The sequence below is a fragment of the Tinamus guttatus genome, unplaced genomic scaffold, assembly GCF_059628265.1.
Source record: "Tinamus guttatus ecotype Peru unplaced genomic scaffold, ASM5962826v1 Tinamus_guttatus_pri_ptg000548l, whole genome shotgun sequence".
NCBI lineage: Eukaryota > Metazoa > Chordata > Aves > Tinamiformes > Tinamidae > Tinamus > Tinamus guttatus.
In genome coordinates this window covers 1394576-1409070 of record NW_028289082.1, presented here as the reverse complement: position 1 = coordinate 1409070, position 14495 = coordinate 1394576, and the positions used below count along the sequence as shown (strand labels likewise).

Below are 14495 nucleotides of genomic sequence, written 5' to 3'. Positions count from 1 at the left end.
TTTGGAATTCTGCAAGTTCAGTTGGACGTGGAGTTGTTTCCCGCTCTGCCATGTTGCAGCACCCAGAACGTTCCTGTTGGGTCCATGGTTCTTGTGTCTTTGTGGGCTTCGTGAGAATAGGTGTCACAGGGCAAAGTCTTGGAAGTGAGAGTAATTTTTCCCCTGAACAGCTCCAGAATGCAGCTTTAGCTGGGGAAAAAAGGATGCTGTGGAGATACCTGCATCTGAGTGCTTGAGACCTGCTGGAAGTTTCCTATCTGTGGATTTGGAAGCAAATACAGTTCTTTTATTATTCAGCTCCTTACAGTTCTCCCTTCAATCTGATATCTGGGTACCTCAGGTTCCTTTTGGATGAGCCTGGAAAGATAAGCATGAAGTTTTAATGCTTTATAGATACCAAGAGGCAGTAAGTGGAATTGTGCCATCTTATGTGGGGCATGACTGCCAACTTAATGCAGGAAAGGTAAATAGGCCTGGTATTTTAAGCCACCTTTTTCTATCCGGATCTAAATAAGTTTGATTCCTTTGAAGGATTAGATCCAGTTGCCACAAAATTGCTCAGTTTTAGTTTTGGGCTTAAGTTGTCTTTACAAAAGTTTGGTTTTTAGCATTTCAGGGCATTAAGCTCAAGGCAATTCTCCCTTGGTTGGCACATTTTCTTAAATATAGCCTCAAGCAAATTTTTCAGCCCAACCTCACTGGTTTGGGGTTTGGTAACTGATATGAAGATGCAGCAAATAATTAGAATTTGATACCTGCTATAATTGAGGATATTGTGCTACTTGGGCAGCAAAGTTTGTCCACAGTCATTGATGTCAGGTGTACTTTTTGATATCTTTATTTTCTCCTGTGCCCCCTCAATTATCTTGCCCGTCTCTTGTTTTGCTTCTTGTTATTTTGCAGCTGATTTTGTTTTGCAAGGAAAAAGAGGGGAAAAGCAAATTGAATTAAAGCTGTCTGGAGGAGTTCAGGAGAATAAGAGCTCTTAGAGCAGTATGGTGGGGATACATGAAGTACGAGGGAATCTCCATTAATTAATGAGGTGAATGAAATTATGCTGATCCTAAAATGGCTGATTTACTTAACTGCTTTGTAAACTGATTTTTTTGAACAAGGTGGGTTTAATGAAAATATTTCTAAAGGAGAAAATAACTGAAGTCCTGTTAGAATGGCAATTCTAAATAATGCTGGTGTGGTTATTCATTAAAAAATGGTAGATAGTTGGCAATGCCGGCACAGGTTCAATATTGCCAAGCTTTGCAATATTCCTTTGGGGTTTTTAAGGAAAATTCCCAGTTCCTGTAGCCTTTTTTCAGCATATAAAGCTCATTTAGAAGTACTGGTGCAGATCCCACAGTGGTGTAGGAAAGCACATACTGCTTTTAACTGACTGTGGCATCAAATGGCTAAAGGAAATGGTAGCTCCTCTGTTGCATGACATTTGTCTGGCAAGTCATACTTTAGTTGGACACAAGGTTTTAGGTTCAAAGGACTGGAAGGACCAAGCTTTTAGACTTCTAGATTTGTGACATACTGGAGTTTAAACTAGATAATCCAAAGTATTTTTTGGTATTAAACTCAAGGGGTCAGTAAAGGAAAAATTTTGAGTAGACCTAATTCTGGGTGGAGGTTCTGGTTCACAAAGTTATATTAGGAAAAAAAGATGGTAAGAAGTGACAAAATGGTTTTATCTCTGAGGAAAAAGCAAGCCAGTCTATCTGCTGAAAAACCAAATGTTTAATGAGAGATTTTACACTATCAGAGCTGACACTGGGGGCTGTCGGAGTGTGCAGGAGCTTGTGACGTGCCACGGTGACATTAAACCAGTGTGACACTTCTGCTGTCCCAAGGCTTAGAGAGAAGATGAGAGCAGCATGGCCTCCTCCAGCACAGAGGAAGAACCTGGAACACTCTGGCTGCTCCTCCACAAGTTCTGGACGTCTCCATCGTGGATGTCACTTCCAAATCTTAATTGTTGTCATTCCAGTCATTGCTCGTCTGCCGCTGCATTGGCCGCGGCGCTCTCGTTTTAGTGGAATCATCTGGGTGCTTCTCTTGGGCAGTTGGAAACGGCTTGTGCATTTTCAGTAATTAATTGTCCAAGGGACAGCACATTCCTGTTGGATGGAAACACTCTCTATCCCGTCTGCCCTCTTCTCAGGAGGTCAGTTCCTTGGATGGCAGCGAGCCCCTTGCATTGTCTTCTCGCTTGCTTTTCCCCTGTACCCATCTCTAATGTGAAAACAGTGAAAGGGCTCAATATTTCCAGTACAAAACCAAAGGGATCTGCTTCTTGGTTTGGTATTTTCCGTTTTGGGAATGGTCACTGTGTGCTGGCTCTGTCGCACTGTGCTGCAGCTACCACCCTACTAAGCCAAACCAGGGCTTGTTCTTCAGCTCTGAGGTTATCTGGTCACATCTGTCCTACCGGGCACTCTTAGCCTTGATGAAATGGATGAGTCAAGCAGACAGCCCGTGTGTGGTTCCTGCTCCATGCAAAGTTGGGAATAATACCCATGAAGTGCCTGAAAGCATGAAAGTTGTGCAGGGCCAGAACTGTGCCGCTGAGCACTCGAACGGTGCAGGTGTCCGTGTGCAGATGACTGTTTCAGTGCCTGTTCCTGGGCGTTTTTTAATTTCCCATTTTTGACGAGGCTGCGTCCTCTGACTCAAGGACAGACCCTGTTTCCTTGCCAGGCCAGGTCTGCATGAGGAGATGCAGGAATCTCTTCCTTGCTTCACCCCCAAACGCTGCCAGCTTGACTTTCCTGAAGCTACTCTGACCCGTGGAGGTTGCACGGCAGCTCTGTCATCTCCCCCGGCGTTTGAGTGATCTCTTCCCCCTGCTCTCCTGCAGGAATTGTAAGAAGCCCTTGACTCATAAGACACTTGACAAGAAGGATGGAAAATGCCACGATCTCTTTGCCAAGTTCTGCCTGCCCTCCATCTGCCATCTCTCCTCATGATCTTGAATTCTGAAGGAAGACATCTCATCATTTTTATGCCATTTAAGTCTGTTTGGGGTGGATTTAGGAAGAAGAAGAGATTAAGGGAGCATAATGTGATTTTTTTCAGTTCCATTTCGGGCGTCTTCAACGATACATAGGAGGTTCCTTGTTCTGATACCTTGGGAAGTTTAGGAGTTAAAAAAGCTTTTGGCTAGCCACCGTGGCCATTGCGTTAGACGAGAAACCTGCCTTTAGAGGGGGAAAGGCTGTAGACTGACTTCTTTAAATGAAAGTGTGGTCTAATTGGATGTGCTGCCCTTTCCTTGTTAGGGCAGGCGATCCGTGACAACATTGCAGGCTCAAAAGTAACTTCAAAAATGCAACTTCAGTCAAACCAACTTTAGGCCTAAAGGGCACCAGCATTTTCGCTAGGGCTGTTTTATCTTCTTTTTTTCAGGGTAGCAAAAAAAAAACTTAGGGCAACTTGTGCTCTTCCTACTTCCTATTCATAAATCTCATGTCAGAACTGGTTAAAACTTGAGCAGAAAGTTCTGCCTCTTGGCTGGACCTAACTGATCACTTTTGGGGTCTGGGATTTTTGCTGGGAAAGAGCAAAATTCGATCGTCTCTGAACTGTAGTTGTGTCATCTATGAATGAGCAACCAGTGTCTCTTTGTAATTCAAGTTTATCGAAAGCACAAGTGAGCCCTTTGGCCAGGTGGTGAGACTGGCATCGATGGGAAAACTCCCCTGAGTTTGGAGGTGGCTGAGCTGCCTTCTGTCATATGTGTGACTTATGTTGGACCGAAATTGTTTTTTCCTGTGTATAAAGTCCTTTTTCCACAGAGAACTCTTGAACTGAAGCATTTGCGTTTCTGTTTCGCCTTCTTTTTAGCCTGCTGGAAACCATGTCTCACTACACGGACGAACCAAGATTTACCATAGAGCAAATAGACCTGCTTCAGCGCCTGAGACGTACGGGAATGACCAGACATGAAATCCTCCACGCGCTGGAAACCTTGGATCGTCTCGATCAAGAGCATAGCGACAAATTTGGCAGAAGGTCTAGCTACGGAGGGGGTTCCTACAGCAACAGCACCAACAACGTCCCAGCATCTTCCTCTACAGCCACAGCTTCAACACAGACCCAGCATTCGGGGATGTCCCCGTCCCCAAGCAACAGTTACGACACCTCCCCACAGCCTTGCACTACTAATCAGAACGGGAGGGAGAGTAACGAGAGGTTGTCGGCGTTCAACGGGAAGATGTCCCCTACCCGCTACCCCCTGGCAAACAGCCTGGCTCAAAGGTCCTACAGTTTTGAAGCTTCTGAAGAGGACTTGGATATTGATGACAAAGTGGAGGAACTGATGAGGTTAGTACAAGTCTTTGTAAAAAAGTTTGGGAAGTCAGGGGGAGAAATCCCTCGGAAATAGACCTCTTGGAGGATTGCTCAAATGGGTGTTATCAAGAAAGTGGGAATTGCTTTAGACAGTTACTCCTTTACCAGTTCTGCTGATCACTATCTGTCTGCATCTCACCTGCCTCCTGGTCCTGTGTAGATAGCCCCTGTCCTTGTGGAGATATCCTACAGGCTGATTTATTTTGGAAATATTTGGCTTTTTTTTTTTTCCCTATGCTGTTGAAAGATTAAATTCGTGTTAGAGCACAAAATTTCCTTACTCAGTAGCATTCTCACTGAGTCTTAATTTGCACGAATCCTCCTCCACCACCTTACCCCAATCGAATTTCCTTCCATGTGTAGGATGAGTAGGGAGCCTGCCTGGTTAAGGCTTTCCCCTGGGGTCTACAGTACATGGGTCTTATTTGTTTATAATTTGGGGAAAGGGATGAGCTCCGGGGTTTGTACAGCCTCACACTGGCAGCAGGAACATACAAACAGTGAGGAAGAGGCAGAAGTCCTCGATAAGAGCTAGTTTTTCTTTTTTTTCTTCTTTCTTATTTACTTTTTTGTCCAAATTGACCTTTCTTTACTTTTAACCACTTATTTAGTCGTGTGGCGAAGATTAAAGGAGGGGACTATTCTGCTGAGGATGAAAGTCAAAATCAGCAGCCTTGAGAGCACAATGAAATAAAGGCCAAATAGCTCCAAAGTACTTTTGGCCGTAATTTTGGAGTGCTTTTCTTTCCCCCTTCCCTCCCCAAAGCACAATGTTTATGAAGTACCTGGGAGAGAACTAGAGTAAATGATGCTGAAAAAATGGGATAATGCAGGAGTGTAGTGAGAATTCCGGTGTGCTGAGTTCCCTCTGCTGAAATTCAACTGTTCCTTTGAGTTTTGGGTTCTCATGCAGTAAATCTCAGGTAGGGCTTTTGGTGCTTGTTCACGTTTGATGCTCCTTTTATATCCAAGCATATAGAGGATGAGCACTGGATGCAAAAAGAAAAATGAACCCACAACATAGCGTTTATTTTGATCTTTTTGCAATCTTAAAATTGCCTGCTGGTGGAAGAGAGAAGAAGAAGGGAGATTATTGAATAATAAAGCCTAATAAAGTCTGGTTTTAATTGTCTGCACCTTGCAGGGTGGGAAGGAGGAGGGGAACAGTGTGTGTTCACTGCGGTTGAGATTTGCTGCATATTACAGCCCCTGTGCAACCGCCAAATTATTTTTCTTTTGGCCCAGTTTTAGTCCCTTCTGCACTGTCTTTGCACACTATTTAAAAATCATAATTCCAGGTGAATAAAGGCTTTAACAACTTCCACTTGCTCACTCAGTGTAAGCCGTGTAGAGAAGCAGAGATGGGGGATAGCGGTTGCAAAAACTTCCACCTTAAGGTATTTTTCCTTGAAAGGCTGAGGGAGGTTTGTGTATGTATATCCATTTGTGTAGCTATCCGTGCAGACCCTGCTACCTTGTATTTTTTTTTTTTTTGCTTTTTTATGCCTCGTTTTTATGACCGAGCTTTTTATGCTAGTTTGCGAGATTTATTCATCCCCGTGTAATGAAACTTTGTCCATTCCATATGGCAACCCTGCACCTCCTATGAATTATATAGGACATGAGTCATCCGTTCTGCTGCTAGGGTGCTTGGATCCAACGTGACACTGGTGAAAGGAGGTGTCCCCTGGTGAGATACTGGGGTGATCTTAGCGCCTGCCTTCCCCGCTCCATCCCCCCAAAGCCCAGGAAACAAAACCATCTTGCACCTTCCAAGTGCTCTTGGGTCTGCCTTGTCTTTTTGCCTGTGTTCTTTATTTTTTGTCCTGCTAGGAGGGACAGCAGCGTGATAAAGGAGGAAATCAAAGCCTTTCTAGCCAACCGGCGAATCTCCCAAGCAGTCGTTGCACAGGTAACAGGTAAGAGCTCGGGGCGCCCTTTTCTCCACGCAGGGAAGCCGATCCCGCTGCCGAGGGGTGCGCGGTGCAGATGTTGGAATAGTGCTTGCCTTTCTGCATTGCAGTGCAGATCTGTCAGCTTAGTCATGGTAATGTATGCCTTTGATTTAAGACCCATTGTCCCGCACATCATGGAACTTCCCCAGTGAATCACTTTGCCTTTTTTTTGTGGCTTGTGCTAGCAGATTTTTATTTTGCAGCATTATAATAAGCCCTGGCGTTCTTAGCTTAAAATGCAAGCGCTCTTGCTTAATTCTTAAATTGTTTGTTAAAGGTGGCAAATAGATGCCTAGCTGCATCTCTATGCGTGGAGATATATATGCATAATATGTATTTGTATTATCATGCATATATGAGAAGTCTGGAAGCACAGCTGTAGCCAGCATCACTATCCCCATTCTGCTTGTGAGAGTTTTAAAGTTTTTTTCACTCACTTTGAGTTGCAATTAATGAAAAACAGGTGCCAGGTCGAGGGGAGGACCACATTCACTCGGGTTTTTACCTGAAGGAGAGGAGTTCTCTGTTTGCCCTCTGGCCCGTTCCTTATCTCGTTGGCATTCAGGGCAAGCCATCAGACTGCAGTGATATCACTTATTCCTTTGGTGTATTTCCAAATCCCTACACAAACAGTAATGAAGTCTTATTGCTCCTCCATGGGGTGGAGTGCTGTGACTTCTCCTTTACAAGTTCATGCTGTTTGCCCGGAGCAGCACGGAGCCAGTAGCAAATCTAGGCTGAAGCCTCCGTGATAAAAATAGATAGCTCTATCCCACGTTATATCTATAATATTTATTCGTTTTTGAAACTAAGCTTGAATAAAGACCTTGAAATAGATGGTTTTTAGGGTTCTGTGATGACTAGGGATGACAACCCAGCTCTTTTATGATATTGCCAGTGTTGAAATGTCTTGAGAACCCATCTATGTGGGCAAGCAGGGTTTGCAGGCCCTGAGCATACCAGCGGTTCAGGTAGAGAGGCACAAATGTGATGTGAGCCAGGAATCCCTTTCACATCCCTTCTCTGTGGCCTTGAGCAACTTGCTTGTCCTTCCCTGGTTTCAGTTTCGTCTCTCAAGTCAAGAGAGCAGCATCTTGTGTAACTCAAAGGAACTCTCTGGGCTTTAGAGGATGGTAGGAAGAGCGTGAGGCAAATCGGATGCTAAGGCTAGTTGTTTGATCCGAACCCCAATGGTGAAGTTTGAGGAGTTTGTGGGTCACTGCCCTACTTGTGTGCAATTCTTGCCTGAATATAGTCCCTGAATGACCCATCTCTGCATTAACTGCTTTTACAAGGGCAAACAAAAGGAAAACTTTCTTCGAGACTGAGCCTGGAGGTTCTAGCACTCCCTTTGTCTCCCGGCAGTCAAACTAGCTCTTTTCCTTCAAGAGAAGTAATGCAAAGAGGAAAAAAATCCCTCAAGGCAGCCTTCCCCAAACCACCCGGCATTTTGTACTTCATGCACATTCAGTAGAGCAGAATCTCCATGTTAAATCAGAGCCCTTGTCTACAAAAGGAATCGATTTAATCACCTCTGTGTGTGTCTCAATGCATGTCTTGGCACCCCTGCAGTTGGGCTATAGCAAAGTCTAGCTGCATCTCTTCACACCTGCTTATTTTGTTGCCTTCCTCAACCTACTCTCTTGGTTCTGGTTGTTGTAGGGTGTTAAGTCAGTGTTTAGCCTTTGGGATCTTCTGTTGTCTTGTTAGGCTGTTCCTCCCATATGTAAGTAGCCCCGTTCACCTTATACACAGGTTTCCTTGCAATCCACTCAATCCCTACGTGTAATGTGAGGGTAAACAGGGAGCCACATAGATGTTGATCAGAAGAAGTATTTCTAGATGTCTAGCATTTCTACCTGGCAGTGGAATGGAATGAAGACTGAACTGATGGCACTAGGATGTTACCTTCTTTTTCAGGCCAAATCAATGGGAAACTGGGAGGATTTAAAGGTTGTGGTGTTTCTGTGGACCTCTCGAATAAGAACAGAGTATGATATTTTACACATGCTGCAATTTTGCAAGCAAAGATAGCCACAAGGCCTGTGGGTGCTCTGATGCACTCATTTTCTCTTCCTCTTGTTACTCGTTGCAGTTTAGCTATGTCATGCTCAAGTCTACTTGGTAGGAATGTCTATGGGAACTGATTCCTTTAAAATATATTGCTCAGCCTTGTACATGCAGAATATATGATCCCAGATGGCACCATCTGAGTATTTACAAACTTGATCTTACAGGTGAAGCTATCTATAGTCACTCAAACAAGAAAAGAAAAATGAAACGAAACGTAAATGGTTGGTTCTTTTAGAAAAAAGCAAAACAGAAAAACCCAGCTTCTTTCTCATCTTAATTCTAACCTTGCAGTGCACTTATAGAATATATATTACTACATCTGCATAATACCCTGAGCAGGCTTGCATTTAATGTTGCTCTCTCTAAAGACTTTTCCTTTCATTTTTCCTGTGCTACAAGGAGAGAGGATGGAAAATGATGGGCAGGGAAGGTATGTGAGTAAGGGAGACAGATGTGGACTGGAAGGTGAAAGGCAGCTGTTGTCACAGAACAAATTTAAGGCTCTTTTAGTCTTTTTAAGGTGACCAGAAACTTTTAAAATTATGTAGATAGTGAATCTGGCTTGCAGAACTAGACCTGGAAGACATTCTGCAGGGATGCCTTGAGCAGTGATGGGACAGAGCAAATTGGAAAAGAATAGCTCAGAGTATTAAAGGGTGACGAGCATAAAGAAACGATTGATAAGAAGCAAAAAAACATAGCTTAACACTTATTAGTGCTGGTCCTAAATCCAGGAGCTGCTTAATATAGAAACTTTTTAAACGGTATCTGTAATAAGATAAACAAGAAGCACTTGGGTTGGGCTCCGTATAAATAATCTCCTACTGATAACAAAAATGACAGTATAAACAGGAGCTAATAATAGTTCCTGCTGAATTTCCTATCTCGTTTGAAGCTCCTTTTAACGTAGCTGCAGTTTACTTGGGGGTTAGATACATAGTCCTAGGTATGGTAGGTAAGATGCCAGATTTTTATTAACATTAATTTGCAGTTGCATACTGTAATTTGCTTTATTTGTCTGGGCGCTAAGTAGGCTGTGGTCAGAGGATGAGAGAGAGGCAAATGTAAGCGTAGTAAAAGATGTTGTCTCTTGATTTAAGCCTTTAAGTTTAGATGGGGAGAAAACCATGAGAATCTGCATTTTAAAAACACTTTTCTTTGTGCTGTTTTTTAAAAATACTTGTAACAACACAGGGAGAGATTTGTTTTTATGTGATTTTGATCTTTGCGGGCTTGCTGTTAACAAGCTTTGCTAATCTCTTAAATTGATAGCTGTCCTTTGCCAGCACATATTATATGTATCTGGGACTTTGCATACAAACTGAGGAATTTAGATCCAGTCAGGTACTTTCTTCTCCAAATCTGACATATTCCAGGTGCTTCTAAAAATCCCCCTTGAAAGAAACATTAAAGAAATGCAAAGCAGAGGCAGAGAACAAACCAACCTGTGAAGGTGAAAACTAGTTACCTTGTAGAGGAGCAGTTTGGGGGGTTATGAGCAGGTTTGCACTGTAGATAGCAGTTGCCTTCTATTTATGATGGATTTTGCTGTTTCCTTCATGTATTTGGCATGGAAGTTTCCCCAGATAATTTCTTTGTGAGAGAATGGGCAGAGGCCAGAGGATGTCAGCCTGCCTTGAGGCCCGTGGTTCAGCTGGAGAGTGAATTTCCACGAGACAGTTGGGTTTTCAGTACTCCAGAGGACTTCATTAATCCACTTCTGGCAGCGCGATGATTTCTTTCTGACTGCCAGAGCAATTTCCTAAAGTAGCCTGATTGCAGCCTGTGTGGCTGGGTGGTGCTGCTGGCTGTCCTAGGCATCGTCCCCAAGAGTCAACTGGACAAAATCAACTTGAGATGCTGGAAACTGGGGCGTGATGGTTTTGCGGGGGTGTTAATGGAAGGGGAGAAGGATAAGGTTGAGCTTAAGGCACCGTGCTGGGGTCTAGGGGATCCTGGCTCAGTTCTGCTGCTGACTTTGCATGTGACCTTGAATCAGACTGCTGGAACGTGGAGTTTTGGGGCCTCTAAACTGAGCTGATGAACAGGAAAACACTGTTCTGTGCCATAAGAACAAAGAGAGGAGCAGGGGTTTAGGTAGAGAATTCAATAAAAAGCTCAGCTCTCACCTCGGTCTTTGAGACAAGAAAGCAAAGTGATGAAAAGTGGAAAAATTGACAGAACCTAGAAATCATCTACTTCATGCCTATGACCAAAAGCAACATCAGCTACCTAGGCTGCACCTCACGGGTGTTATCTGGGGTTGCAGCCTTGCTGCAGAAAGAAAACTGAGCTTTTTACTAATGCAAAAGGTGCTATGGGCTGCATTGCTGCTCGTGAGATCCTGCAGCCAAATAATAGCATAAAAATCAATCCCATCAAGAAGCAATCAGAAATAAGTCAACAATGTTAATTTTATAATTTGGATAATTTCTAGTGCTGTCTCTGATGCTGCCCATCTCGATGGCCTCGGCAAAGCTCCGATTTGCAGAAGTGACTTCAGAGCCTGTGGGGAGCTGCAGTGAGTGGCCAGGGCAATATATAGGCTCATATATAGGCTCATATATAGGCTCAGGCTTTTGGCTGCTTCGCTCCGTCTCGGCGCGTTGTCTGAAGTGCCGCACATCTGTACCACTTTCTGACAGCACCAGGCAGCCTCTTGGGCAGAATTTGGATTTTCCACTATGTGGCTCTTGTTGAAGACACTTAATCTCTATTTATAATTTTTAGCAGATAATGCTTTGCATTTGTAGCTTAAGTTGTTATCCCAACACTGAATAAACACTAATTCAGGGCAATAAGCGGTAAGTGGACTATAGTAAACAAGTAAATTATTGCTGCTGTTACCCACTGATTAATAGGAGCCGTGCAGCCAAAAGCAGCAAGACACAAACATTTGTGTCCTGCAGCACCGTGTTAAAGAAATGGCTTTTATAAATCATAATAGTGGATGGGAGGCTGCGAGTTTTCAAAATCTCGTCCTTTTCTCTGACAATCAGGCATCTAGATTGCCTGATTTCAGCTAGACTCGAGCCTCGCTTTGGGCTGGAGGGTTTTATCAGCTTACATTGATTTCTGGTTTGATTCTCTTGTGTGTTTCTGTAGAGAGGTTTGAAGTAAACTGACAGGCTCCGAGGCTTCGGTTTGGTCAAATAATTGCACTTTTCTAATAGTATAAATGCAATTATATGCCCCAATATAGGCCTGGGGGCAAAGTCTGACCACCCCAGCTGTCCTGAGCTCCTGCTGCCAAGGCAGCCTCTGGGAACGGGTATTAAGATGAGGAAGAAATGGGGGAAAACCACCCAAACCGGGATATGTTTTACGAGCAGGGCTTGTTAAACTCCAGGGAGCTTCTGTGCTTGCAAACCTGTCCCTCTTCCACAAGGCAGTTAAAACTTCAGAGCCTCCAGGAACTGGTATAATAAACCCTGTGATTTTGCAAATCTGGCTGGAGCAAACCCACCTGAATATGACACGTGAGGCTTGAGTTAAATCATCCCAAAGTTAACCAGCTTCTGTATTCAATGCTTAAAAAAAAGCATCGTAAAAATCTCCTATTAGAAGCAGTAAAACTACAGGGGGTTGTTTTTTGGTGAGTTAAATATGATTATGAGATATCTTATAAAACCTTCACGCCTCTCAAGAGGGAATGCCAGCCTCCCTATTACCACCAAGCAGGTGTTGGCACAGGTGGTGTTCAGCAGTAGCTTGTTCCTTTGAGCACCTCCTAAAACTTTAATTCCCAGCAGAGTTTATGGGCTCTTAACCCTTTCTGAGAGCTGAAGAGCCTGCTGGAGGCCACAGGGAGTTCTCCCTCGTGCTGTCCGGCTTTAGTTGTTCAGCAGACAATACATATTTTGGAGTAGTTTTGATATTTTTGGAGGAATTGGCAGTTTCCCAGCTACTAGTGCGTTTTGATACCTCTTGCTTTGCTTGGTTCTTGCCCCAACCACCCTTTTTCCTCCCTCTGTGTCGATCCTGTGCTCTGTGTTGTCCTTTGGAGATAACTGGATTGACTCCTAGGTATTTTTTTTCCCTTTTACTGTTCCCTTAAAACTCTTATTTTAAACAAGCCCTACCTGGACCTCTGTTTTGTTTTCTGTTATAGCAGCTGATAGTTGTCTTGTTCCATTTGTGGGGAGGTTTGGTCTACGTGACATTAACTGCTTCTATGTCCATCCCCCTTCTTATTCAAGCACTTATTGATAATCATCTCCTAAGCATCATTCTTGATATATAACTATAGTAAAGGATTTGTTCCCATTTTACAGCTGAAGACATAAAAGGAGCAGGGAAGCCCTGGTTTAGATGCAGGCAGCACAAGTCAGTGGAAGATTTAGCTTCCCAGTTTGTGTCCTTGCTGCTTTCAGACTTTATCTTGAGGAAGGCTGAAATAGCAACAGTGAGAAGTCGAAGCACTTAGGGTCAGCATGGGGAGAGGCTTCAGGTCTCTATCTTTTCTGTGATAGAAGCATTAGCTCTCAGTATCTGGGCTTCTTACAACAACACCTTTTATCCACATATAAATCACTCTAAAGTGTTTTTAAATTTTTTTTTCTTCCACTTTATTTTTTTCTTTCTTTTACAGGTATCAGTCAGAGCCGGATCTCCCATTGGCTGTTGCAGCAGGGGTCGGACCTGAGTGAGCAAAAGAAAAGGGCATTTTACAGATGGTACCAGCTTGAGAAGACAAATCCTGGTAAACAAATAGAGGCTAAACAGCTCCTGCTGTTTTATTTATGGAAAAAAAAATGTCTTTTGTCACTAGTTTGATTATCACTGATCATTTGCTGCTTGGTGGTGTGTTGTATCCCCTCTGACCGGCTTAGTTTTCAGGGAGGTGAGGGACAAAACTGCATCTCACTTGGTCCAAATCAATGATCCAGTGGTGCCTCATCCATAAGTGCCTGCCCAGGTCTTTAGTCCTGGAGACTTGGCCTGTCCTCCCACCACTGGCCAAATCTGGGAGTCAGAAGCCATCACTGAAGGTGCAGTCAGCAGGCTTGAAATATATTCCAAGGCTCTTGAGATTGAACAAAAAACATTAATAATGTCCTCGTAACACAAAATTATAGCAAAAACTCATTTAAGTTGAGAGGAACTTTGAGGGAATCTCCAGGGTTTTGGGGTTGGACCACAACTTCACAGATGGGATGTTGATAGCCATAGTGATGTTAGAGATGTGTGTCTCAAATCCCACCCTCTCCTCCTCAAAAACAGAAAGAGAAATAAAGTTCCTCGTTGTCTTTAGCCAACTGACAACATGCAAAGTCACAGACAGTCCAATTACTTTCTTTACATTTTTCTTCTCCCTAACTTTTGTTTGGCTGTGGTTCTTGTCTTTCCCTTGCACTTTCACTGTAAAGATCACAATATTTACCCTTAATTCCCTTTAAGCAACGACACAGTTAGATTAACTGTGTCATTGATTAAAGAAATGTGGGACTCAGCCTCTCTAATGCAAACTTGGCCTCAAGGTCCAGAATTCTATTAAGAAAAATTCCAGTGAAAACAGATCCTCAGAAATGTCTCTTTTGTGCAAAGCTGTAAGTCAAGAGGCTCCAGGGCCTGTCAGTTGGCCTGAGAATGTGTTGGCTTAAACTCGGATGTGCTCAAAGCCAGAGTTGAGCCCATCCTTTCTGTTAAACATCTAGGAGACATCTCTAAAGGATGGAAATGGAAAGGATTGGCAAAGCTGCTGGATCCGGACTCTTGGGATCAACTACTGTGAATCTTTTCAATATTGTCTGGGTGTTTTAGGAAACAGTAGTCCGTGTTGGGATAAGAAAGCCTTGTCAAAGTGAGCTCTCAAATCTTTACTTCTGCCTCTTCACCTTCTTTCCCTCCCTGTGCTCACCACCTCCCAGCGCCTTGTTTGTCCCTTTGCTCTTGAGAAGTGCCTAAGGAAGGAAAAGCAGCAATATTGATGGTTACATCTTAAACTGAAATGAAGTGACATAACCCTCTGCTTCTCTAGTGCATTGTCGTGCTGAGGTCTTGTTCGGTTTTCTTTTTACTCACCTGGGGAAATTCCTTGAAGATGGATTGTTTGAGTTTAACCTTTTCTCAAATAAGAGATCTTGAGAGATTTTCAGGTAGTGTAAAAGCCAGAAA

At 43.5% G+C, this 14495-nt stretch overlaps 1 protein-coding gene across 8 annotated transcripts in view; it reads left to right on the top strand.

The window, feature by feature from the left end:
• HMBOX1 (homeobox containing 1) overlaps nucleotides 1-14495 on the top strand; it is a 77890-nt gene that overhangs the window by 39098 nt on the left and 24297 nt on the right. For all 8 annotated transcript variants that reach the window (XM_088534381.1, XM_088534378.1, XM_088534380.1 and 5 more), the window contains 3 exons: nucleotides 3844-4323; nucleotides 6184-6269; nucleotides 12970-13080. In XM_088534381.1, coding sequence (XP_088390507.1) covers nucleotides 3857-4323; nucleotides 6184-6269; nucleotides 12970-13080 — 664 coding nt within the window. In that variant the 5' untranslated portion in view covers nucleotides 3844-3856. The remainder of the gene's footprint in view (nucleotides 1-3843; nucleotides 4324-6183; nucleotides 6270-12969; nucleotides 13081-14495) is intronic.